The 27,188-nt window shown below is 41.5% G+C and overlaps 2 protein-coding genes across 2 annotated transcripts; one reads left to right on the top strand and one right to left on the bottom strand.

Annotated features, from left to right (window-relative positions):
* Positions 1-160: 160 nt before the first annotated feature.
* Positions 161-5,771, top strand: prpf38b (pre-mRNA processing factor 38B). The gene is made up of 6 exons (XM_004079199.4): positions 161-603; positions 1,047-1,115; positions 1,321-1,472; positions 2,114-2,174; positions 3,307-3,539; positions 4,514-5,771. The coding sequence occupies exons 1-6, from the start codon at positions 394-396 to the stop codon at positions 5,163-5,165; spliced, it is 1,377 nt and encodes a 458-aa protein (XP_004079247.1). The 5' UTR covers positions 161-393; the 3' UTR covers positions 5,166-5,771.
* On the bottom strand, positions 5,303-26,984 carry LOC101174950. The gene is made up of 40 exons (XM_023964904.1): positions 26,722-26,984; positions 26,361-26,627; positions 26,010-26,276; positions 24,324-24,584; positions 23,595-23,855; positions 23,221-23,481; positions 22,874-23,134; positions 22,532-22,789; positions 21,462-21,722; positions 21,125-21,388; positions 20,771-21,022; positions 19,956-20,222; positions 19,612-19,875; positions 19,273-19,530; positions 18,096-18,356; positions 17,748-18,005; positions 17,047-17,310; positions 16,699-16,956; positions 16,261-16,521; positions 15,919-16,179; positions 15,096-15,362; positions 14,771-15,025; positions 14,437-14,700; positions 13,657-13,917; positions 13,311-13,568; positions 12,951-13,214; positions 12,603-12,860; positions 12,256-12,516; positions 11,883-12,140; positions 11,542-11,802; positions 11,130-11,384; positions 10,792-11,052; positions 10,443-10,706; positions 10,097-10,363; positions 8,852-9,112; positions 8,504-8,764; positions 8,128-8,421; positions 7,063-7,299; positions 6,933-6,983; positions 5,303-6,833 (listed from the first exon to the last, which is right to left on the bottom strand). Exons 1-40 carry the CDS (start codon positions 26,855-26,857, stop codon positions 6,568-6,570), a joined length of 10,125 nt encoding a protein of 3,374 aa, XP_023820672.1. The 5' UTR covers positions 26,858-26,984; the 3' UTR covers positions 5,303-6,567.
* Between the last annotated feature and the right edge of the window lie 204 nt (positions 26,985-27,188).

Genomic DNA, 27,188 nt, shown 5'->3' on the forward strand with positions numbered 1-27,188 from the left:
TATTATAATTACGAAAGTTATTTTTTTCCCCCCTTTTAATTACGGTTTTCAGACCGAAACGTTTACATTGACGTTTAAATAATTGATTTAAATCGATTTATGCATCGGAAGTGAAACCCCTTGGGGTTCGAAGGCGCGCGCCCTCCTTGTCTGAATGGGCGGAGACAAGTTTAACCGGAAAACAAAGTTCATCACTACACCACTTCAACCTCGCACTAGCATTGTAGCTAAAACGGCGGCGGGAAGTTCTTGTCAGCAATTTAACCAAAAATACAAAGATAATTACCAAACGGAATCTATCTAGACCGATTTTTAGCTAGCTATTCTTGATGGCTCTGTAGTCGGACGTAGAGTGACAGTAACCTGAGCTTCGCTGTGTGGGATTCGGCTAACATGGCTAACGTCGGAAACCAACTACCAACACAGGCCGTTAGCAAGCCTCCATCGGGGAAACATGGAAACGTACTGCCCCTATGGGGTAACGAAAAAACAATGAACCTCAACCCAATGATTCTCACTAATGTCCTATCGTCGCCGTATTTCAAAGTTCAGCTTTATGAACTCAAAACCTACCATGAAGTTGTGGATGAAATCTATTTCAAGGTAACGGTCGGCAGCCTTTGCTATGCTAATCCGCATGCTAGTTAGATAACCGCGTCCGGTCCAGTCAATCTTTCTTCAGCGCGGTTGCGGCACACTCACTGCATATCATTTACATGGAAAGAAGAGCCAGATTTTGCTTGGTGCGGAGGGGATGCCGCTTATTTTACGCAATTAGATCGATATGTATTAGATCGAATGCTAATAAACCAGTTATCGTAGTTCAAACAACAGAGGCAACTGCACTTTCAGGTTGGATAACAAAAGCTTAGCTTGTTCATCGACGGTACAATTGAATAAGTCGCAAAAGTTGAATTGTTATGATTTACCGTGAACTAACACATGCAATAATAACGATTGTTATAATTTGGAATGTTTAGTCTTCAGTTTCTTGTTTTATAATAATGTTGGAGCCTGTTGTTGATCTGGTTTCTCTGGGTTCACAGGTGACTCATATTGAGCCCTGGGAAAAAGGCAGCAGAAAGACCGCAGGTCAGACTGGAATGTGCGGAGGGGTAAGTGAGAAGTACGTTCTTTTTATATTCCCCCTCATTTCCTCAACCTGACATCTCCTGAAATAAGGGATGCCGCAAAAAACGCTTGGTATGATTCAAGTTAGGTTATCCTTTTAGTGTGTGAAGTCTGTGCAAAGCAGCCATATTGAAATTTCAAAGTAAAATGCATTGCTTTGATTTGTGTTGCTTTTTGTACTTTTGGAAGGTGCGTGGTGTTGGGACTGGAGGAATTGTGTCTACTGCTTTCTGTCTGCTGTACAAACTGTTTACTCTAAAGCTGACTCGAAAACAGCTGATGGGGCTGATCACTCACACCGACTCTCCATACATTAGAGCACTTGGATTCATGTACATAAGGTACGAGACAAAGTTCATTACCAGAGTCCCACGTTTTCTCATTTAGAAACTTATTGTTAAGACAATATATGCCATAACACCTAATTATTCTGCTCTTTTGTAGACATTTTCTAAAGAAACTAGGTACAAAAAAGCTTCAAAAGTGTGCTAAATACACAACTTCTGACTATTGGCCTTCGAGAGGACAATAGTGATTCTAAATTAAGCCAGTGTGGAAACAATCTATTATTCTCTCATAAATTGCTTATGCTTTGCAGGTTGTTAATGAAGGACAGTTCAATCTAAATAATTTGTTTTAGAACAGTTTGATTTATCCCTGCTGTTCTCTGTGAAGGAAATCAGGATTTCGTAAAGCTGAATGAATGCTTTTGCATAATATTAGCTTCAGTTGAGCTTTATTCAAACTTTAACATTTAAAAAATTAGCACAAACTTTATTTTTGTTGTTTTTGAACATACAAACTGCTCAAAATGTTACAAAAGACTAGGATTATTGTCTTTCATCTGAGATAGTTATAGATTAGAATCCACATGAATGATTTACAGTGGTAAGAAAATCATAGTGGCAAAAATCAACCAAAAAAAATTGAAATTTTAGGTCAACTTAGACTCCTTGAAGCTAACTTGTGCTTTTTGTTTCAGATACACTCAACCCCCAACAGATTTATTAGATTGGTACGATGGTTTCCTGGATGATGAGGAGGTATGTCATCGCGGGTAATAATTTCATATTTTTTTCCCTCCTTTTTATTCAATAACTGCTAATTCAAACGCAGCACCTCAAACACAACCTCGTTGCTCCCCCTTGTGATGCTCATAGCTGATTTTTCACCTTTGCTTTCATTTGGCTTAATTGTTCCCCAGTTTTTGTCCTCTGAGCCTGAGTAGTTAGGTAACTTGTCACTGCTCCATGCTGATTTTTCTCAGGGTAAGTACCATATATGATGCCAAATGAATCACACAATGTTATAATAAGGCATGCCCTGTTTTTTTGTTTTTAAACAAACTCTTCTCAGGACTTGTTGCACAAAACAAAATTTTGTATTAAGGCAAATTTAAATATTGATATTAAATTTGATCAAAAATGCTAAGAATTGGATGCATCTGTTCCATTAAATCTGGTCTCCGGCTGTGCAACCAGGCCTCATATGATGTTCTCTTGTACTTTGAAATTCTGAAAGCTTGCCAAACTGGTTAATTCCCCTGTTTTTTTCTTTAGATGCCCATTGTGCAGCAGGTGAATTGGATATTGTATCTCAGCACTGTTGGTTTGCGTGAGTGCAAAGTAGCTGTTCTCTACCATATAAATTTGATATCTCTTTATTTGGGAGGGCACTTACCCACATAGTCCAATCTGTGCTTACACTGTGGGCAGCCTTATGCTTCTTCTTTCAAACTCAACATGGTTTTAGAAACTAAAGAAAGAAGACAATTATTTTCTTGTATCTCTTATGCAATGTCTTACCATCCCTTTTCACAAATTTTGGTTTTTGAAAGGAAAAGTGAGCTTAACTTGTTTAAAAAAAAAGAGGATGATGTGAATAAGGGGGATTTGCTTTGCTTCAGCTGCTCAAACTCAGTAATGGCAGACTAGAGAGATTAGAGAAGGTAAACAATTTGTGACATTTTTACTTTAATTATTTGGCAGAAATTAAGCTATAATTATTTTGTTGATATGAAATATTAAGCAAGATGAACAGAGGTGAAGGTTCAGTACTTGGTCATCACAAATAATTTTTGATGTGAAGCAAAAATTACAAATAAAGTCTTACATCTACTTCCGTTTCATCTAAAACTAATGGAGTTTATTTCCATTTCTTCTCGTTTCTCTGTAGGATCTTGACGTGAAAGCTGGAGGAGGCTGTGTAATGACCATTGGAGAGATGCTGCGATCCTTTCTAACAAAACTGGAGTGGTTTTCCACGTTGTTTCCACGGATCCCTGTGCCCGTGCAGAAAATGATCGACCAGAACCTTAAGGCACGGCCCCGTAAGGTGGCTCCAAAAGACCCACAGGAAGAGGAGCCGCTCGCTGAGACAGGGAGGCAAGGAGAGAGACGCCACTCCAGGTACATGCTTTGAGTCCAGAACTTTTCCACAAATATGTGTTTTTCTTTTTCTTTAAAGATCCTGAAATCACATGACCAGAGGCTGCATCATGTTGGTCCTTTGATCTGTGGGGAAGATTTGGTCAGAGGATCTCATGGTCACAGCTGTACATGTTTATTATTAACTTAAGGTCATTACAGATATAATATTTGCTTTTGCATCTCCCATCATTCTTGTAATTAAATCCAAAGTCATAATAAAAAGGCACTCTGGTCATCTTTTGAGCCATTTTTAGCCCAAATCAAAACACGCAGGTCCTTTTCTAGGACGAAGTTTCTGCAGAGTGGCAGTAAGCCTGCCCTCATTTCTCATCATCCCTTTGTTTACATGCTCTCCTGCTAGCTTAACACATTACCGGTGCAACAAAAATGGCTAGCAATATTTCCTGATTTCAAGCCCTACATTTTTGAGCCAGATGCCAGCGCAGAGGAATAAAGCAAAGACGCATTTGAATGCATCAGAACGTACCAGACCAGGGAGCTTGTAGCCCTCAGTGTATTTTCTATATGACAAAAAAAGCTCTTTCAAATGGCTGCTTCTGCTTCACGTAGATTTGTATAAATAAAGACTTAAATGCAATTTGAATCTTAATTTTCTGTATACATGTCTTCCATATAATCAGTAAAATTCCACAAGAACATGTCAAACTCCAAAAACACGATGGTCATTGGTGTGGGTGTTTAAAGTTCACAATGTTTAGATAAATTGACGTATTGAAAGGCTGATAGGATCCATTGACCATGTGCCAAAAAATATTGGGTTAAAAAAATTATGTTTTGATTTTCAAATGTAAATTATTTTGTGAATAATGCACTTTTTTGTGTAAAATGTACATTAAATATAAAGAATTGTAACGAACGCTTAATGATTGTAAAGTCTTGTGGTTTCTTTGTGTGATTTTGACTTTGCTTGATGAGCCGTTTGTCTTTGGCAGGACACCCAGGCGGACACCAAGCCCCAGAAGGTCACCGAAACGGTCAAGGAGCAGGAGTCACCATCGGGAGAGGGATCGCCATGGCCCCAGCTACGACCGCGAGCTGGAGAGAGAACGGGACCGCCAGAGGAAGGAGAGGGAGGGCAAGGACCGGGACAGAGGAGAGCGGGAACGGCGACGATCTCGTAGCGCAGAAAGAAACCAAGACAGGCGAGAGCGTAAAAGAAGTCACAGCAGCAGTAGGGACAGGCGGAGCGAACGCAGAGATAAAGAAAGGGATGGAGGAGACGACAGGAGCAGGAAAAAGGAGCGAGATCACCATAAGGACCGGGGCGCTGACAGGGAGAGGTCCAGGGATAGAAGGAGCAGGGGAGAGGCGGATGAACGAAGGCATAAAGACGATAGGGACCGACACAGGGAGGAGAAGAAGAGTAAACGACCAAGCCGCAGTCGAAGCAGAGACAGGAAACACAAAGAGGACAAAAGCAGGAAACGGGAGCGCAGCCACAGCAAAGAGAAGGACAGAGAGCGAGACGGGGAGGCGCGTTCACACAAACGTAGTCGTAGCAAAGAGAGGAGCCATCATCAGCGAGAGTCGAACAACGACCACGCGAAACACGGCGATCGCAGAAGGAGCCAGAGCGCAGAGTAAATGTGGCCTCACGGCAACACGACTTCCGTGTTTCCCCCTTAGTTCTATGCCGCTGTCCGGTCAGTCATGTGCTAAAGAGCAGAGGCATTCGAGCGTCGGAAACCAGAGATCGCTGTCTTCTGCAAGTGTAACATTTGTTTTTTTCTGCTGTTTGCTCCTCCAGAGCAGTGTTGGTCCTCACTCGAAATCTGTAAAGCGACTAAAAAGGTTTTTAATTTTCTATGGTTGTTTTTGAGCAGAGAAGACCTGAGCTTGTAAATAACATTTTGAGGTGGTCTGCACACATTTAGCAGAGTTAAACTCAACGTTTTGACCCTACAACGTAAGCATATACATTTTGCATAACTTGTATAGAAAAACCTGTTGTTTTTTTTTGGCTCCATAAAAGCAATACCAAGATTTTTAAAGATTTAAAATATTTCAGAGCGCAGTACACAAATTATGATTTCAAGATTGGGCCCAAAATGGTGTGCAGACAGTCAGAATGTTTTGGTCTTCTGATGGGAAGTCTGGAAAGTCGTTTTTACCACACAGTCATCCCTGCTTGTGTTGTGAATGAGTTGCTCTGTTGCATTTTTGTTTTCTAATAAACACTTTTATAAGTGACACTTGTGTTGCAACTTTGAATGGAAATGTAGTTTTTGTTCAACAAACATAAATTTAATGCATGACAGCTTTATTAGAATGTAAAATAAAAACACTTCATATTAAAGATAATTACAGTAAATATGATCATATTTATTCACTTCCTAGTCTAATGTTAATGTTATGGGCTAATTTACTGTTAAGAGAAGTCGGAAACAAATCTAGTGAACTTATCCAGAAAATGGTGATAAAATATTTTATTAAAAGCATTAGAACTTAGAGACCTACTCAGATCATCTTTACATCTGTTTAAAAGCCATTCCCAGTGGTCCTATGATTATGCAGTTGGAAAAAAAAACTGGTTCATTAGAAATTCCTGTCTAAATTGTGGGTGGGACCGTTGGCGCATAGAAACCCCGCCCCCTTCCTCTCCCCAGTAATGAGACAAATGTGCTTTTTTTTTTCTTAGATCATTTTTACGTCTGCTCCTAAATCATAATGATTAGAATGAAGGAATGACTCAGAAATACAATTTTAGGAATAATTTTCTTTATATAGGTCCTCCATCATCAGAAGAATGCCACAAGAACATGTTAAAAACACCAAGAACACATTAGAGTGGCTCTTTAAGCTGAAATCAAAGGCTTGCAGTGTAAAGGTTGAATCAAATGTAGCCTTAAATCACAAAATCAAACCTCTAAAGATTTGCAGAAAAAGCACAAGTTATTTAAACTTTTGAGATCTTGACATACTATAAAGATAAGCTAATATTACATTTAATTAGAATATTTCAGTTTTGTTAACAGAAGCCTTTTATTTACTGCAAGGCCTGATTTGTTTGTGTGCAGACAGGCTCTGACTGTGGTCCATTTGCAGCTGTCACAGAGAAGCAGTAGGTGATGTTGGGGCTCAGGCTGGTGACACTTATGCTCTCTCCGTATACGGTCAGCGTCTGACTGTCGGAGCTGCCTTGTTTGGTGATCAGCAGGCTGTAATGTGAAGCATTCTCCACTGAAGACCACTGGAGCCAAATGGCTGTTGGCGTGACCTGTGTTACCTCCAGCAGAGGAGCTGAGGCTCTTCCTGATGCAGGAAAGATGAGTGAGTTTATGGACATTAGCTGATATTTGTCACAAACAATTTAACGACAAAAAAAGCAAATTCAATATTTTATAAACTCACCATCTGTGGACAATTGCGCCCCGAGGTCTCTCCTCCTGCGTTGCAGTACCACTAAAAAGTGAAAAAGCTCATCTTAGTTGGTGTAGAAGTTTTTAAAAAGTGCACATAAAAACAAAACTTCAGTTCCTACCATTGGGGACGCTTGCTGCTTGGCTTTCTCCTGCTGCGTTGCTCGCAGTGATCACCAGATTATTGGAAATTAGATTGAACAAAGAGCAGGATAGCGTGGTAGTGTTGCAAAGCTGGACCCTTGGCTTTACACTGTTGTCATAAAGAGTGTAGGTGGTGGCAAACACGGTCCTATTCCATGACACCTTGGCAAATGAGCTGTTACCGCTGAACACTATTCCTGTCGGTGGACAGGGAGCTGTGGGACAGACAGAAATTAAAATGAGTTTGTAAACAACTGCCTCTGTCAAATGCCTCCTTCACTTTATAGTACAAAATGCAACCACAAAGGGTGCACAGTCCAATGCTCCGATTTGCTGGTCCAAGTCCAGGTAAAATGCAGAGGGTTGTGTCAGGATGGGCATCTGATATAAACCAAAGCCAAGTCAATCTTACATAGGTAGGATGTGAACCAGAGAAGTGGTATTTAGCAAAAGAGTGTCAGCAAGGATGAATAGAACAGAAGAATAGGACAAAACTTTGTGAATCTCTAGTAGGGAAATTCAATTGCTTCCAACAATAAGAGCTAAATAAATTAGTTGATAAAATTATACAAATAAAACAAATACAAGTAAGAGAATACTAGATAATAAACCAGAAAAAGTGAGACCGGGGGCAGAGCCGAAGACATTGAAGTTTCCTTTTGAAATGATGAGGATGGACAAGACCATGACTGAATCTATTAGCTCAGTTTAGATGTTTTGGAGATAAATGCAGGGAAGCAGATTGAGATTTGGACAAGTTGAGAAGTGGGACAGTGATTATGTTTGTAAAAGGATCCTGAGGTTGGAGCAACCAGGAAAGATGACCAGACAAAGACAAAAAAGGAGGTTCATGAAGCTGTTTGGTGTGAGCAAGGTTGTAAAGAAAAGGGTTGGATGGAGGGCTTTAGTTCACTCTGGTGCCCCCTAAAGGGAGCATACAAAAAAACAACAGCATACATGCAGCAAGATTTCACCGATTTATAAGAACTACCTCAATATCTGCACCAGTATCTGTAAAGTCTTGGCCTCTCTATATCACCTACCTGTTGTTCCATTGAGGGGTGCAGACATGCCACTTGTTCCTGCAGAGTTCCTACTTTGCAGCATGGCAGTGTAGGATGAACTGCAGGGGAGAGGAATCTCAAAGAGATTTGTACTCGACCAGTAGGATGAGAGTTGAAACAGGTTTGACCTGTCATCTCCTTGCAGACTTCCCGTCAAAGTCAACAGGTACTCAATGTCTCCACAGGTGACATGCGTCCAGCTGAAGTGCAACAATTGCACTTCCATCTCCATTGGCAGCACCCGCACCTTGAGGCCATCGGGGGGACAAGGAGCTAAAGGACAAATTAGGAGGGGTGGAATTATTTAAGAAGAAACATTTAAAAGTTTTTCTGGAAGAAATAGATGCTTTAATACCTCCTCCAAACTGCACCAGGTCACTGAGGGAGCTGTTGCATGTCCCATCAGAGGCTTGGACAGAGAAATTGTATGACACGCCACATTTAAGATTATCAATGGTACAGGTTGGGTTTGTGTTGTGACAATAAATGTTGTCTCCACTTCCAGCTTGTACGGTGCCAAAATAGTTTTCTGAATTTTTACTGGGAATCCATGTTAGCAATGCAGAGCGACTGCTACAGTTGTAGGAAACTGAGACGTTATTTGGCTGGCAAGGACCTGAACAGAAAGGAAAATGAGGCAATATCAATTTAACTAAGGTCATCGCTGTCAATGTGTCTTGATTGTTGTGGCTCTAATAAATACCTGTGCTCAGGGTTACATTTTGACTGGCCTTACTGGAGCAGTTCTCTTGACTTGCAGTCACAGAAACTGTGTACTGCTCATCACAGTGGAGCTCCGTGAGGCTGAAGCTGGTGGAGGAGGTGTTGTAAATATGCTTGTGACCATCCACAGCCGTCGCTACCACTTGGTAAAATTCAGCAACAGGAGAATAAGTCCAGGATATCACAGCACTGTGAGTTTCACAGGAAGCATCTACCGTTACATTTTTGGGAGGACAGGGCTCTGAAAAAGAAAGTTTTAATTAAACTTGGAAAAATGCTTTAGTATTTTATCTAATATAGTTAGTCATTTGTTATACTACACTCTGATTAAAAGTATTGTCAAATGTTATAAGACTTCTCCCAAAATGCAAGAGGATTTTGATTTTTTTCTTCCACTTTTTCAACAGTCATAATTTATTAATTTGCCCCTAAACTAACTTCGAACCTTGATTTCCTTAAGGGGAAAACTTATATTTAGACCAGGCAGTGCATACAGTTTATTCTTTGGAGGTACAGAAACTCAGATGTAAAGCTGTTCATTGCCCATCTCTGCAAAGGAAATGGCTTTTTGAACAAAACTCATGATAAAGGTAGATTTTCAATAAAGTCACTTCCTAAATCCTTCTGTATACATATCTCTGCATGGATCAAATCAAAAGAGGATTTCAGGTAATCAAGGCTTCCCTCAAGATTTATAGCGGTGGGGAAACCAGGTTTGTAATGAATGACAGGTTCTTGAACCAACACAAAATTAAACATTAGTGTCTTTTTGCCAGGTCATCATTGTAAATGAGAATTTGTTCTCAAGTGATCCACCTGGTAAAATAAAGGGTAACTAAAAAGAATCAAAACTAAAGTCAGGGTAGAGATATTAGTCTTTAAAGAGCAGGATATGGCGTTTTTAGGCCAAAATTCCATATCAATTGAAAGAAAGCCGAAAAAAATTTTCACTTCTCTTGTTGATTCTTAAATGAAGAAATATATGTATCATCAGTTTTCCAATTTAAAACCCCAACGCACTTTTATTGCTCTGCTATTTTTAGCACTTAACATAAAAATTTATAGGACTTCTACTATGACAAGGTCACACTTTTGTAGCAATACAATTATTTCCTTTTAAAATATGAGAAATGTTCATCATTATTTACAGCTAACCTGTCATGGCTTAGGTAGATTTACTATTTTTTTTTCAAAACTATTTTTAGCATTTTTTAAATAAACGTACCCATGCTAATTTTGTATGGAGGACTTCTCAGACTGCTGCAGCGGTTTGAAGATGCTGCGACTATGATGGTGTACTGAAGGTCACACTTTGCCCCAGACAGGTAGCAGCTGTTGCTAGTGCTGTTGCAGGTCAGAAAAGTGTGGTCACTCGCTTCCGCTGTGGCGATATATGCGGAGGTTCCCCCACTTCCCTTCAGATCCCACACCACCAGGATGGAGGAGTTGTGGCAATGAGCGAAAGCGGTGATTGCAGAGAGCAAACAGGGGGCTGATGGAGTATAGATTACATGAACTTCACTCAGCTGCACGAATAAACATTTCAAAGCTAGACTGTAGATTGGAAATACCTGTTTCCAAGCTATAAGAAGCACTTGGTTGACTGTCACACCAGCTGTTTGCAGCTGTGACTGTGAAGCTGAAAGATACACCACAGGCCAGGTCCTTCACCTCACATCTAGTGTCTGTGATAGAAGTGCAGTTGGTTGTAGAGATCCCTGAACCCACAGCTGACACTGTGTAGTTGCTCGCTCCAAGAGCAGAATCCCACGAAATCCAGGCAGAGTTTGATACACAGTCAAGGTAACCATTTACTCCTTTGGGTTGGCAGGGAGCTAAAAAAATAGGCATCAGAGTTGCTGGTAAGATGGAGGGATTTCTGCAAATACCAATGCATTTAGAAAGAAAACTGGCTCAGACCTGTCTGGATGCTTGAAGTTTGATGGGGCTGACTGAGGCAATTGCCTCTCACAGAGGTGACTTGGATGGTAAATGTTTCTCCACATGTAACATTGCTGATGGAGCATGCAGTAGTTGTGGTGTTGCACAATTTAATGGTTCCATTCAAAGAAGTTAATGAAACCAAAAAGTGGTCAGCATCTCTGATGGCATCCCAGGAAACGGTCATGTTGTTTGACAGACATGTCATCTGGGCACTCACATTCCCAGGTGGGCAGGGGCCTGAAAACACGAAAAATATAGAATTAATCAAATGTAAGGAGTGTAGGTATCCTGTCAGGTAAAGTCACATCTCTCACCTGAGCTGAACGCCACAGGACTGCTGGGAATACTAGAGCAGTTATCATCCATAGCAACCACCTGAACCGTGTAGAGGCTGCCACATGCAAGGCTGAGGCGACAGGTGAGACCAGATGTCTGACAGCTGTCATTAAGGTGACTGCTGATCGCGGTCACTGAGTACTGCACAGCACCACGACTGGCAGACCAGGACACCACGGCAGAGTTGTTGGGGCAATCCAGAAACACAGAGACATTCGTGGGACTACAAGGCACTGAAAAAAGTGTAGAAATGTACAAAGGTAAGGCTAAAAACCATACTAACATTTCTTCCAAGCTCCATTTCACAAGTTTTGTTATTAAACAGCATAGCCACTAAAAGCATCCACTTCTAACTATTCATTCTCCCAGCTTCCCTTTTAATTTGCTCACCTGACTTCACATTTGTGGTTTGACTGGAAGTGACATTACACTGTTTGTTGGAAGCTGTGACGGACACAGAGTAGTTTTGTCCACACGTCACTGCAGGAACACTGCATGAGCTGTTTTCGGTTGTGCACACTTCTGAAACGCCGGTCTCTGTTTTCACAGTGGCGGAGTAATGCTCTGAGCCATTGCTTGGCTGCCATGTTACATTGACAGAGTTGGATTGGCAAGCCTGTGATGCAACAACTCCTGTAGGTATGCATGGCCCTGGAAACAAAATCCCAGTTTGATTAAAACTTTGAAAAATGTTTTGCTGATTATAAAGGTAATGTTTAAACAGCACGCACAGGTCAGCACAGAGGCAGGTGCGTTGTAGTTTCCGGCACAGTGTTGGTTTTGGGGTGTGACTCTCAGACTGTAGTTTTGTCCACATATGAGCTCAGAGAAGAGAGCTGTGGTTGTGTTGGTGTGGAGACTAACTGATTGATCTCCCCCCTCGGCTGATACTGTGTACGAATAAGTCCCATTGGGAGAGTTCCAGTTCAAAGCAACAACTTTTGTTCCACAGTTAACGGTTGCATCCATATTTTGCGGTGCACAGGGGTCTGTGTGGAGACAGAAAGGTTGAGTGACATTTAAAATAATTCAAATTCTTTCATTGTCATATGATTCCCGTCATATAATTCTCAAAATCTCTCATAATCCCCAAACCTTTCGTACCTGTGTAAATGATGGAGCTGTTGCTCGGCAGGCTGCTGCAGTTGACGGCCTTTGCTCTCACTACAACAGTGTACTCCTTCCCACAGTGCAGGTCGTCCCAGGTGCAGGAGGTGGTATTGGTGAGACACTGGTGGGTGTGACCATCGAGACCAGTTGCCACGGCAACATAGGATTCAGCACCATCGCTTTGCGTCCAGCTGACAGAGCCCTGATTAAACTTGCACTGCACTTGGGTTGTCACATTTGAGGGGATGCATGGGCCTGTGAGGAGATGATGAGAACACAAAAGGTTGAAACAAAGATTTCAACTCAATGTAATGTGATAAGAAGGGGAAAAGAATAGCTACCTGTTTTGAAGAAGGCAGGACTGCTGGGGATGCTGTCACACACGCTGCCCTGTCCTTGAACGGTGACGTTGAACTCTTGTCCACACGGTAAAGGGGCATGCAGAAAGCTTTGTGTCAGGTTGTGGGTCTTCACATACCCACGATTCCCTGCAGTCCTGACCAGGTAATTCACAGCACCATCTGTTTGATTCCAGGAGATCTGGACCTCATCGCTTTGACAGGGAACCTGAACGGAAGGTATTTTTGGCTGGCAAGGCCCTGGAAAGGAAAGAAAGATATCAAAGAAAAAGTACATTTTGAGAGATTTGTTCCTAGCAGCATCAGGTTAACAGGAAGAACACGAATTACCTGACATAAGAGAGATGGCGGAGCTGTCCGAGCTGTTGTACTGCAGTCCCAGAGCCTTGACCCAGACACTGTAGACAGTCCCACACATCAGGCCCGAAATGCTGCATGAGGTGGCATTGGAGCTAACACAGGAGATTTGGTGTCCACTTTTATTGTCCACATAAGCAACATAACCAAGAGCAAAGCCAGTCTGCTGCCAGGACACTGTGGCAGCGAGAGTTTCACATTTGAAACTGGCTTGAACGTTTGTAGGGGGGCAGAGCTCTGAAAAAAAAAAAAAAAATAAAAAAAAAAAAATGCATGTGAGCTTCTTCAGACAGAAAACAAAGTCAGAAGATATGAAACCAGTTTGAGACACACCTGTCATGAGCTGGTAGGGCTCTGAGGTAACTGTGTTGTTGCAGGTAGGATCTGCCACCATCACGGTGATGTTGTAGCTCTGACTGCACTTCAGACCCACCAGGGAGCACTGGGTGTTTGTAGAGTTGCAGGTGACTGTCGGGTCTTGGTTGTTGACGGCAGCGACAGAGAATGAGCTTCCACCTTTTGCTCCGGCCCACGTTACCTGAGCAGTGCTCATGTTATATAGGACGGAGAGATTCACGGGTGCACAAGGCTCTGAAGAAAGACAGGTGAAGAGCAGCTCATAATTGTCTGTCAAGCACCATAAGCTAGTTTGTTCAAAAATACAAAAGCTCGTGCATACCAGTGATGAGGTATCCTGCCATTAGAGTAGTTTGGTTACAAGTATCTCCAAGAGCCTTCACAGTGAGGTTGTATTTCTCTCCGCACTGCAGGGAGCTCAGCTGGCAGCTGGTGCTGTTGGTGGTGCAGCTTTTAACGTGGCCCGATGAAGTTGCTAACACGGCTACATAGTTGGAAGCTCCAGAGCTGGATTGCCAGGATGCTGTTGCTGTGTGGGCCACACAGTTCATGTTGGCCTTGACATTGCCAAGCTCACAAGGTGCTGATGGATTTGAAAGAAACAGCAGAAGATTGAGGGATAACATTTGATTTATAGACGTCAGTTTAAAATAAAGTTACTATACTAAAGATATTGTAAAAAGTTATTTCCAATCACATCACAAGGACAGCTTGTATCGCACATTTTGTAAGCCTTACACTTCGCTTAAGACATAGACTTAAGAAAAAAGACTGTTCTTTGTGATATGATTTGTTTTTAATCTTGTTTTTTGTAACTATCCCCTGGGCAACATTGGTGCAATGGTAGGGTGGTTCACCTTCAATCAGAAGATTGCAGTTTGATTTCCGCCTTTCCTACCCTTGGGCAAGACACTGAACCCCACCTTTCCTCTGGTGGAAGGTTGGCACTGGGGTTTGGCAGTAAATGGGTGTGTTTGGGTGAATGGGTGAATGTGACTGTGACATTGGGCCTTCGAGGAAGGTAGAAAAGTGCTATACAAGTACGTGCCATTTATCCTCTTAAAATCAGTAGCTGTTGGCACTACGTATGACTGATTTTTACCTGTTGTAAGAGAAACAACAGAACTGTCCGAGCTGTTGTACTGCTCTCCCAGAGCCTTGACCCAAACGCTGTAGACATTTCCACACATCAGTCCTGAAAGGTTGCAGGAAGTGGTGTTTGCACTAAAACAGGAGGTGCTGTGTCCATTTTTGTTGTCTGCATAGGCAACGTATCCCACAGAAAGGTGACTCTGCTGCCAGGACACGGTGGCAATGAGTTTTTCACATTCCAAACTGGCTTGAACATTTGTAGGTGGGCATGGTTCTGAAAAAGACACATGTAAACATGAGGAGAGGCTTGTGTGTGCACATCTTTTCCTGACGCAGTAACAAACCTGTCAGCAGGTGTGTCGTTTCTGAGGGCAGACTACTGCAGGCCTGATTATGTGCTGTAACCGTCACGTTGTACATCCGACTGCACTGCAGGCCGCCCAGGTGGCAGCTGCTGTTACTGCCGCCACAGGTCACTGGGGCAACCGAGTCTGTCACAGCCTGAACTGTGTAGGAACTGGCCCCGGCTGCAGCGCTCCACGTCACCCAGGCAGCACTCGCGTTGTAGTGAGTAGAAATATTCATGGGAATGCAGGGCTCTGGAGGCAGAGGCAGGTCATCAGCTGTGCTCAGGTACAACTCCATATTAGGAACAGAAGATTCAGTCACCTGCAGTGAGGAATGTAGGAGCACTGGCAGGACCAGGGCAACCAGCGTTGATCGCCTCCACAACAACAGAGTACTTCTGCCCACAAACGAGGTCATCAAGGTTACAGGAGGATCCCATGCTGCTGCAGGAGGAGTTGTGTCCATCAGGGGAGGTTGCCTGGACATTGTTGGCTGTGAATACAGCTGTGGTCACAGTTCTCCAACTGACCACAGCATTGCGGGTCGTACAGTTCAGCTCTGCTGACAAATTGGTTGGAGGACACGGAGCTGAAATGGAAAGGAAAATTTAAAGGCACGAATTAAAGGATTTACCATCTAAGACTTAGTTCTTAACTTTGATGTATTTTTCATCAGAGTTTGTAGTCTGTGCACCAGTTTTTTGCCCATGACACTAAAACCCAATGTAAGCTGATTTAAACTACAAAATGATGTGCAGTTGTGCGGAAGTATTTCCTAATCACACTGACTTTTAAAGTTCATTGTTTACAGTTTTAGATATAAAGTATTTATGAATATTTTTAAAAAGTTATGTTTTAAAAAAAAATATTCTAGGTAAAATAACAAAACATGTTATGAAAACTGAAAGTTGCAAAAGTCAGGGAGACACATTTTAATGAAACTTAGCAGTTGGTTTTCCTTCCATGTGTAAAAATGTGTTTTATTTTATGTTGTAACTTGAGAGTCCTCATGTTTTCGGTTCTTAAGTCCTAACAAAACACATTATTTGTTGTTTTGTGACATTTTCTGTAACGCGATTGTGATTCTGCACAAAAACCAATGTTTATTAAAAGCATTGCCATGAAAAAAAAATGAAACTCTTTACCGGTGTAGCTTATGATGGGAGTGCTCACATCACTCCTGCAAACATTGCTGTGTCCCATCACAGTGAAGGAGTAGAGCTGACTGCAGCTTAAATCCAGGAAGGAGCAGCTGCTGTTGCTGGATTCACAGGTGGAGTTCACACCTGAGGCAGAGGTGGCTTTCACAGTGTAGTTCTGAGCTGTGCTGTTGTCGTGCCACTTCACTGTCATGCAGTTGGAGCTACAGTTCTGCTCAACGGTTGTATTTATTGGTGCACATGGATCTGCAAGTGGATTAGAAGACAATTGATCCAGAATAGATCCACACATTACAGTGTGTATGAATGTGGAAGAGCTTCACTCACATGACTGAATCTTATAGTCAGAGCCAGCAATAACTTGGCATTTGATTGAGGAGGAGGTGACGGCCACCTCATAGATCTTGCCACACAGGAGATCGTGGATGGAGCAGGAATTTGTTGTGGAGTTGCAGGAGACTCTGTGTCCATCTGAGCTGATGGCCCAGGCGGTGTAGTCATCTGAGCCGTTAGTGTGAGTCCAGTTCACGTTAATAATGTGGGATTCACAATCTAACTTTGCCACAATGCCTTCTGGCAAACATGGAGCTGCAGAGAACAGGTAGTTTATTTAAAGCAAACATCCTGGACTCTTATTTTTGTTTTCAAATAATATTATATTATGCCTATGGCTCTTTTTTGTAGCAAGTGCATAAAACCAGTTTTATTTTAAATAAAAATATATCTTTGATGAAAAAACTGAATGTTAGGTTAGCTGTGCCTTACCAGACTCAAAGAACATTACAGTGCTTTTGTTGGTGTTACAGCTCTCTGTTGAGGCTACCATCGTGGCATGGTATGTGTTTCCACAGGGCAGTTTCACCAAGCAGGAGGTGGTGTTGGAGGAGCAGGATGCCGTGTGGCCGTTCGCTCCTTTCACCTCGACTGTGTATAAACTTGCTCCACTGCTTTCAGCCCAGGAGAAGTTGGCATTGTTTGTCCCACAGTCCACATTTACGGTTAGGTTTGAGGGCTGACACGGAACTGAGGGAAACAGCAGAACGGTAACCTCACATGTGCTGCTGGTTGAATCCTCAATTTTTTGCTAGCGGAGAAGATTAAAAACGATCCTACCTGTGCTTAGTACAATGGGTGGGCTGAAGCTGCTTTGGCAATTCCCATCTTGAACTGCTAGGCTGAAAGCATATCTTTCTCCACAGGCCAGGTTAGATAGAGAAAGATAAATGTTGGGCGTGGTGTAGTCTACAGGTAGGGCTACACCGCCAATATTTTCCACCCTTATGACATAGGAAGGTGCTGCCACTGAACTCCACATGAGGTCCACTCTGCTGGTGTTGCAGTTGACGTGGGCAGTCAGGTTGGCATGTGGACACAAAGCTGGGAAAGGTCAAGAGGTAAAGATCTTTAGAAAGCGTGCTTCTGATTTGATGTGATGTGCACCACAGCATTTTGGTGCAGATACATCCCAGACCAGAGATGACCAAAAATAAATAAATAAAAGAAAATCTAGAAATGGTTGGACAACAAACTAGATGTGCTACCATATGTGCATAGCCTCTGGGATTTTTTTCCTTTCGTTTATTGATTATTTACTATGTATGTGAACTAGACTAAGCAATTATTTTTTAACAATTTCAGAGAGGCTAATTGTCTTATGGCATTTCTTTTAAAAAAGCAGCATCACCAATTCCGAAGCATTTTAAACAGTAAATACCAAGCTTTCACTTAATTCTGTTTAAAAAAAAAAGCACAGTAAAAAGGAGAGTTTTCAGACTATAGAATTTCTGCATCCTGTCATTGTTCAATGCACTCACCTGCTCTCAGCTGCACCGGGGAACTTGGTTCGCTCCAGCAACTCCCATTCCCACTTACAACCGTGACAGAATATGTTTCTCCACAGTGAAGATCAGTGAAATTGCACGAGTTTGAATAGTTTGAGCTACAAGTATGAGTATGTCCATCTGCTGCTGTGGCTGTCGCAATGTACGCTTCAGCCCAAGTAGCAGTTGACCATGAGATGGTTCTGGGCTCGCAAGTCGCCAGCACAGTGACGTTACTTGGAGGACAAACACCTGAAGAGAAAACAAAACAATGAAGGTTTCATATCTGAGAAAAAATGTAAGTTACTTCAAACACTAAAAAGAACTTAAATTTTCCTCCACCTGCTCTAAATCTGTGAGGTAGACTCTGGGATCCCGTGCACGTCTGTGTGTACGCTGTGACTTCTACGCTGTAGGTTTCCCCACACTTAATGTCTGTCACTTCACAGCTGCTGGTGTTGGTGTGGCAGCTGTGGATGTCGCCTCCCAGGCTTTTTGCTGTCACATTGTACCCCAAGGCATTAGGACGCCCCACCCATGTTATCAGTGCTGAATGATTGGAGCACAGGACTGTGGCGCTCACATTCTCTGGAGGGCAGGGGGCTGGGGAGGGAAAACAATGAAAACAGAGGCATTTGGAAATCAGGCTTGACATTTTATTTACATCTTTTTTTAACCAAAAATTCAGAAGCACTGTAAAAATGCACAAGCTGATGATCAAATCAACCCACTGATATCAGCTTGTAAAAGAACAAATATGAATGGTAATTATTACAGCATAGAAAACTTAGAAAAAACTTTGTTAATCTAGAAGGAAGACCCTGGATTTGACAACAGATTAATGTATACTAATTTTGGACCCATGATAACTCAACTACAGAGTATGAAGCTTTCATTCATCAACATCATAACCATATCTGTAACTTGTTTCCACTGTGACAAGGACACTAATTTTGATCCAAAACCCCCTATAAATACCTAGTTAAAGGTATATGCAATCTATCTTTGTTATCTGATACCATTACTACTTATGGATTTGATAAATGATCTGCACTTGGATTGGTAAAGTATAAAAAACTCTAATTATTAGTTATGAAATGGTATATGGAATTAAAAATAGACAGTAAAGCTTTAAAGGGATGATATGCTTCTTTCCAGTCTGTTTTAAGCAATTAACTAAATTGACAAATTTAACCTTAACATTTATTGGATTAACCGTGTTATGTATTGTATGTCAAAGTGCAAATATATCCAATTATGATTAAGAGTCAATTAAACAGCATCCAGGGGCTGCCATTAAAATTCCAATCAAATCCCTTTAAATCTTATTGAGGATTAGATATGATTAGATTAAATAGGCCTTTATTTTTTCCTCATTAGGGAAATTCAGTGTTGCAAATATAGCTCACAGGTTCAACACATAAAGAAAAGAGAAAACAAAAAGGCAAAGAAAAAAAAGGTACAAAGTAAGCTTATGCTAGTTGTGTTTTTTCTAGAGATGTCATAACACCTCATTTACCTGTTTGAAGGGGTTCGCTGACACTAATGCTGCTGTTGCACTCTGATCCCTGACTTTGCACAGTCAGATTTAAATCCAAGCCGCATGGAAGGCTTTGGAACACACAGCTGGCATTGCTCGTGAGGCAGCTGTCCTTGTATCCGGCTCCAACCAGCTGAGCAAGGAAGGTGAGCTTTTCAACTGGGTTGGAAAGGCTGAATACTGCAGTGTTGGTGCCACAGTTGTACTGCCTTGATATGACAGCTGGAGGACATGGAGCTAAACAGAGGAAAAATACAGGATGCATCACTTAAGTCTGCTTGGGTGAAGTTACGTACTGGATTTCCCAGTGGCTCTCACTGGTGGTGATGTTGGTGCTCGGGCCGGGAGCGCTGTCACACTGCTGTCCTTGGGCTGTGACCTTGGCCACGTAGGTCTCACTACATGAGAGATTTGTAAGGGTGCATGAGGTTGTGGTGGTGGTGCTACAGGAAACCTGGTGCCCTTTAGTGGATTTTGCCTTCACTATGTAACCCATGGCGTCAGACACTGAAGCCCAGGACACCAGAGAGGAACTGTTGCCACAGATCAGAGTGCTACTCTGGATGGTAGGAGAACATGGAGCTGGAGGGGAGACAGTTAAGGAACAAAAATGAGTGGTGATGCAACAGAAGATTGCTTTTCCGGTTTTATTTTCATTTTACCTGTTTTAACTGTCTGTGAAGGGCTCGGGGGTCCGCTGAAGGTGTCAGAAGACACTTTGATGGAGACGTTGTAAGAGTGTCCACACTGAAGGCCACTAAGAAGACAGCTGGCGTTGTTGGTATGGCAGGTGACTGGAGGGATGTTACCATCCATTGGCGCAGCGGTGACACTGTAGTTGAGCTGCGAGAAAGAAGCGTTCCAGCTCACCAGGAGCTCATTGGTCTCACATTTCAGGTCTGTGGTGAAATTCCAAGTAGAGCATGGCACTGACAGAAACAGATAAGTGGGAGAATGTGTTAAAGGAGCATTTAAGTTTGGGTCTTTTTTTAACAGGATTCATAGAAAACATTGCCAAACCTCAAACCAGAGCTGAGAATAAAATAACTTTTTTTAATGGATATTTTTTATCTTTAATTATATGTTCTCTGTATACACTTGTGCCAGAGCATTGCTGGGAAGAAAATAGCCTTTAGGCATTGCTGAGTATGGTGGAAAGCAGCTTTTAAATATTCAGATAAAGTCCATTCTAACAATGGCCACACCTGCTTTGTTCTCCTTCTATTAAAAAAATTGTTTTCTATTTTTGAACAAAAAATTTCTAAGTTAGTCATACAGCTTTATCACAGTTATTTGATTTACAAAAGTTGCTTTATTTTTAAAGAGTCTGGCCCTCCTATGTGATGCAATAAATTATAACCAGAAATGCTGAACAGATGGGATTTTTAAAAGCTTTACATTTTTTGATCCATTAAAAAAATCAAAATTTAATTTAAAATGTATAAAAAAGTTTGAAATAGTTTTCTGCTTTTTGTACCTTGATTTTGCACAAAGGGAGCGCTGTAGTTACTAGCACATGTCCCATCCGTGGCAGATACCCGAATGTAATAGTCCTGGCCGCAGACCAGGTCACTGAGCGTGCAGTTGGAGGTGAAGCTGCTGCAAGTGATGCTGTGACTGTGGCTCGTGGCTTTTACATTGTAGCCGGCGGCGTTGGCACCAGGGCTCCAGGTCACATGAGCTGTTCCGTTGATCAGCTGGCTGGTCACGTTGGAGGGAGGGCACGGCTCTAAAGAGAGAGGACAGAAGCAGCCACTGGTTGTTTTGAGAGTTTCATAATATATTATTTAGGTTTTGCATTAGTCTCTAAGTCAAGTCAATAGTTTGTCACCTGTGTGCAGGGAGACAGGGCTGCTGTCTTGACTGAAACAGTTGTCATTTGCTCCTGAAACATGTATATAGTACGTCTCCCCACACTGAAGCCCAGACAGACTGCATGAGGTTTGATTAGTTGTGCACTCAGACTTGTGACCTCTGTGGCTCACAGCCACAGCCGTATACTGTTTGGCGTTTATTCCAGTGGCGGCCCATGACACAGGAACAGGATCTGGAGCACAGGTGTGCATGGCTGAGACGTTGGTGGGAGGACATGGTGCTGAAGAGAAATAACATGTGAGCGGGGAGATGAAGAAGAGCTGCATAAACTTTAAAGTTGAAAGACACCTCACATGTTAACGCCGTGACCTCTGAACTCGGTGGGCTTAAGCACGACCCATTAAAAGAGGAAACGGTCACATTGTAGCGGCTTCCACACCTCAACCCCCTCAAAGTACAGTGGGAGTCTGTGGAGTTACAGTACAAAGGCTGGCCTGTTCCTCCAGAGATGATGGCAGAGTATTCCTCTGCAGGAGATGAACTGCTCCAGGTGATGGTCAGTTCCTCGGTGCTGCAGTTCACACTAACCTTCACATCCTCTGGAGCACAAGGGACTGAAATATGAGAAGACAATGCGAAATTATGACATTTCCTTTAGGTTTAAATGAAGAGTTCTGACTTTAACCTTCTCTGCAGTTTCTAAATAAGTCAAGATATTTTTTCCATTTTTTCTGAATTTTATCACAGGATTTTGAGACTAAACATAATTATTTTATACTTTTTGGAATTAAAAACCTTTTCCTACTTTAGAATACCTTAGAACTTTAAAGAGTAAACTGATATTTTATATACAAAATAATCTAATTCGGTCTTTAATTTCAGAATTTTATGATTTAAATTTTTGTCTGGACATTTATTCCGGTTAAACTCAACATTCAGTGAACAAACACTTTTAGACTTCATGTCTCATTTTATTCTCAGAACGCTGGCGTTATCTGTAAAGTCTTTTATCTAAAAATAGTTTTTCGTTGGTTTTTAAACCAAAAAAACCCCACTATATTTTGTTATTTTTTGTTCAGTTTTACATTTTTTTCCTGAGTTTTATCTTGAAATTTTGTCATTTCTTTTAAGTAATTCAATTTTCTTTAAGACAAAAACTTTAACTCTGGAACATTGACTCACTGAAAGGGAACAATTCACTTTCTAATAGTTTGGGCATTGATGCCACCATTCCGTATTTATTTACAGATTTCTGTCTTTAAACCAATTTGTTTTTCGAATTTTAACTGTTTTTCTTTTAGAATATTGTATTTTCATTAGAATATTGTATTTTCATAAGAATTGTCAGTTGATCCTGAGAAAACCTTAATTTTTCTTCCTATTTTTTTAACCTCCCGGGTAGCAATGATTGTACTTGCAGTACCTGAGTCCATGCTAACAGGTGTTGATGTGGATGAGCAGTTTCCATTGGTGTAGGTCACGGTAACGTTTAGCTTTTTTCCACAGGGCAAAGGGCTGATGCTGCAGTTGAATCTGTCGCTGGTGCAGGTGAGCTTGGCTCCGCTCCCGTCCTCTATCATTGCTGAGTAATGGCCATAGTTTTGGTTGTTCTGCCAATTCACCACAGCATGATTGGTATCACATTCTGCGAAAGCTTCAACGTTGGCTGGAGCACAGGGTCCTGAAGAAGGAGCACATTTTAAAGTGTATTTTTTTGGGACTTTTATTAAACGTTTACAAATATTTCTGTTTTGTGGCACAGTACCTGTTGTAAACGCGACCTCCTGGCTTTGTGTGCTGTTGCAATAAAAATTATTTCCACTAACGCTGGCTGTATAATTTTGCCCACATTTTAATCCACTGATTGAGCAGCTGGTTCCCAGTGAGAAGCACTCATGCGGGTTTCCATTTGCATCTTGAGCAGTGGCATAATAGAAAATAGCTCCATTGCTTGCCAGCCAGTTGACTGTTGCAGAATCTGGGCTGCACGTTTTTGATACCTCGACATTGGAGGGGACACATGGATCTGCAGAGAGGAGGGGAAAACATCACGTGTCAGAACGACAGTGCTACACCATCTTCTGTTAATCTCACTGGGATTTTCATCCATACTAGTCTGAGCAGCTGGTCCCAACACATTGCCAGTGGAGCAGTTGTCATTGGAGGCAACAATCCACACGCTGAGAAACTCGCCACACGGTACACCGGTAATTTCACAGCTATTGTTTGGGGAGGAGCATTTGTACAGTTCCCCGTTGTTCCCCATGGCTTCCACGTTGTAGAAAAGAGCTCCTGCAGACGGCTCCCAGGTTGTGATGAGTTTTCCAGTGTCACAGTGAGCAGCTGTCCTGACGTTTGTTGGCTCACAGGGAGCTGCAAGAAGAAAACAAATATTCTCTTTCTGAAATTGTTATCCATTAAGTGAAATGACTCAAAATCCAAATCCAGAGGAAGTTCATGCTTCGAAATGAAGACATTCTACTCACAGGACTGCATGACCTTTGGCATGCTGGGTTGACTGCTGCACTCATAGCTCACTGCAAGGACTGTGTATGTGTAACGCTGACCACAGCCAATGTTGGTGAAGAAACAAGTGCTGTCCAGGGTCCTGCACAGGATCGCTTTGCCTTTGCTGTCCACAGCCGTCGCCTCGTAGTAGATGGTGTTGTTGGTGGGCTGCCAGCTGAGTACGATCATGTCAGACAAGCACACATGTTCTGTTTGAGGGTTAGCCGGAGCACAGGGCACTGAAGGATGAGAGGAAGATGGGACATTAAAAGACAGTCACTGTAGCAGGACATGCTCATTTATGGTTAAATGGAAAAAAAAAACTCATTTGCACTTTTTTTTCTTTTTTTGGTCTACGTGACATGCTTTATTTCTTCTGAAACTTTCATAAGATGTGTGTCTCTTTTACAATTTCTTGGGATATTTCCCCTTCTCAAAAGACTGAACAGGCCTTCAGGCTGGTATTGGATGACAGGTTTCATTGACTAATCAGAGGGCGTATTGTACAGTTTAGAACATAGGACACCTTGGGAAGAACATAAAGATCTTTCATTAAATGTTAGCGCTGCCATAAAGCAGATGCATGCGTGACACAGTAAGATGTAAAAGGAGACGCTCAGTTAATGTATGTGCAAACGAGTGATGAAAAGTAAACAAAAGGGCAAAGAGGACTGATGTTCTCCTTTTCGGGTGTGCGGAGCTCTCACCGGTCTCAAAGATGGCCGAGGTGTTGGAGGTGCTTTCACAGCTGCCAGAAATGGCCGTGACTCGGACCTGGTACCGCTCTCCACATGTGAGCATGCTGATCTGACAGCTGGTGGAAGCTGATGTGCAGTTCAAGGAGGCCCCTGTGCCATCAACAGCTGTGGCCCTGTACAAGCTGGCCCCAAACACCCCATCCCAAGAAACTGTGACAGACCCATTTGTGCAGTTGTAGGCTGTAGAGGTTGTAGTTACTGCGTTGATGGCTGAGAAAGAGGTTAAATAGGAGTAAAAGAAGGTGTTAATAATCTTTCTAAGGACCGAAGGCTAAGACACAGGGGAGTTAACCAATATAATCTGTTGATTGTACCATAAATTATGAATTATTTTTGCTGAATAAAATATGAATGTATGCAGAAATTATTCACATGCAGATACATTTGATTCACGACCTAAATATAGCAGTAAAATCTTAGTACAAATATCCTTAACATCTAAAATTTGAATATCTTGCATCAAAACGTTCTTACTTTGAATTAAAATGTTCTTTTTGTATAAAACATAAAACCATCGTCTTAGAACATCACATCTTTTGCCAACTGTGTTTTTAACAACCAACATGTTTACTAGTAAGTTGGAAAAAAAAGTCTACAACCAATGAGAAAAATTGGCAAAATCTTTGAATCTTTCTCTTTCTCCTGTGTAACTTTGTTGCTTTAATTTGATTAGAGCCAAATTCTATGAAGGTGGAGAAGGGAGTACCGTATGTATTACTCCACTTTTTATGAGTCTTTAAAGTCACCTGGAATGCTATAAGAATGGGAACTAATTATCTAACTTCATTATCTTTATTACTGTGTGAATGGTGAGAAACATTGACAGTATTTTATTTTTTTTAACATATAAAAAATTCCCAGCATGTTCTTAATTACACTGTAGCATCAAAACATTCAGTTCTTGCACAAAATTCATGCTTGTGTCTTTGGTTTGCTGATTTATTTTTAATGTTTTTTAAAAGCTTTGAATCCTTCAAGATCATAGTTTGTCAGAAAATTTGGATACTTGGGCCAGAAAAAAATCAAAGGAAGACACAGTTACCAAAATTGAATAATTCACATTCTAGTGACACGCTTTGAGAAGCTAGGATTTTTTCATTGTTTTGCTGCATTTTATTTAACTTTTCAGTCATAAATTTGACTCATTTTATTGACGTCTGTGCTCATTTTTTAGCTAACTTGGCAGTTAATGGATAGGAGGGTTTTTTCTGGGGGTTTTTTAACCAGTTTTTTGGCTTGATGTACTTCTTTAGCGAATTTTGTTTTTAAAACTGAGCGCAAAGTTTTTGATATTTTAAAAAAAATATATCTATTTTTTAGCTTGAACGTGCTTTAGCAACTTCATAAACCAACTTAGGGTGTTAAGATTCACAAATGCATTTTTACTTGTTGATTTATAAAATAAGTTTTGTACTATATGTTTATCTTATTATTATTTATTTTCATAAACATGACTCTTATTTCTGCTTTGAAACAATAAGACTTTACCCTTCAGAGATGATTCAGTTAACAAAATTTTGAACTATTATTTGTTCATGTGACCATCTTTACCCTGTTTTTTCTGATTTCATTGTACAGATCATGTTTCCTTTCATAGACAATGGGTGAAATGAAATGAACTTTACTGATACTCACAGGAGGTAGTGTATGTAACAATAGATGGCTCTCCAGGCACTAAGAAGATGTTGTATGATGATACTTCCACTGTGAACGTGGAGCAGGGCTTCAGACTTGTGAATTCTGTAGATGTGGACGAGATATTTTTGATGGCCGGGCTGTTGGGGTTGTTGGCGTCTCTCACAGTCACTAGGTACTGTAAGACTTTGTCCACGGGGTTCCACTGAACTTGAACAGAACTGGCTGTCTTCGTGGTCACTGTCAAACCCAGAGGTGGCTGCACCACTTTCAGCAGAAAATATAACTGTTAATTACTCACTTCTAAAAAGATCCAGAGTGATCTGTGTAAATTGATTTTGGAGAACTTACATGTTACAATGGTCCTTATGGTACTTTTGGCACCTCTTCCTGCACTGTTTTCAGCGTAAATATAACTGGCATAACGAGTCGCAGGGGACAGACCAGACACTTGTCCACTTAAAGATGTGAAAGTCCAATTAGAGCTCTTTAGAGGATCGCTGTTCAACTCTTCCACAACTAAGATATATCTGTCTGCTCCGATCACTTGAGACCACTCAAACTGCAAAGATGAGCTGTTAGTTGCTCTGGAAAATGTGATTTGAGACGTTCCAGGAACTGTGGGGATGTGAGACAAGATGTTCCACGTTATTGCTCAACTTCATCATTCAAAAAATTATGCAACGGGTTTATGAAGAGTCCCTTTTCTTACCAGTTTTTGCCGTCACAGTAACTGTACACGCAGGATTATACAGAATCTGATAAACTTTTAACGTAACCTCATATACAGTTCCAGGTCTTAAACCTTGCACCACCCTTTCCGTGCTGGGCGACGTCTGCATTAGCATCACAGGGGCAATAGTGGTAGAGTTCACAACCCTCAAGTCTAGGACATAAACAGTCGCACCAGGGTAGCTGCTCCATTTGATTTGGAGTGTGGATGCAGAAGGAGAGGTCACCGAATCTATTTGGCATCCTGAAAAATTGAGAAAATTGTACAAAATCCAAGGATTTTTTAAATAATCAGAGGGTCATAAAGTACTAATTGGTTTCTTTTGCTTTTATTTAAGGTAAAACAGATTGTTAGTGAAAAGCGATATTCCCACAGGTCATTGAAAGTCTCTGAAGACTTTAGATATAACTTTACACAAGTCTCCTTAAACCTCTTTTTATAACCTA

Source organism: Oryzias latipes, chromosome 17 (genome assembly GCF_002234675.1).
Source record: "Oryzias latipes chromosome 17, ASM223467v1".
In the NCBI taxonomy this organism is placed as follows: domain Eukaryota; kingdom Metazoa; phylum Chordata; class Actinopteri; order Beloniformes; family Adrianichthyidae; genus Oryzias; species Oryzias latipes.

Coding starts and splice junctions, on each gene's coding strand:
- prpf38b (XM_004079199.4), top strand. CDS start 394: ATGGCTAACGTCGGAAACCAACTACCAACACAGGCCGTTAGCAAGCCT. Junction 1,473..2,113: donor CTTGGATTCATGTACATAAG/GTACGAGACAAA, acceptor TTTTTGTTTCAG/ATACACTCAACCCCCAACAG. Junction 3,540..4,513: donor GGAGAGAGACGCCACTCCAG/GTACATGCTTTG, acceptor TGTCTTTGGCAG/GACACCCAGGCGGACACCAA.
- LOC101174950 (XM_023964904.1), bottom strand. CDS start 26,857: ATGCTAATGCAGACGTCGCCCAGCACGGAAAGGGTGGTGCAAGGTTTA. Junction 23,482..23,594: donor GCCAAAGGTCATGCAGTCCT/GTGAGTAGAATG, acceptor TTCTTCTTGCAG/CTCCCTGTGAGCCAACAAAC. Junction 13,215..13,310: donor GCCCTACCAGCTCATGACAG/GTGTGTCTCAAA, acceptor TTTTTTTTTCAG/AGCTCTGCCCCCCTACAAAC.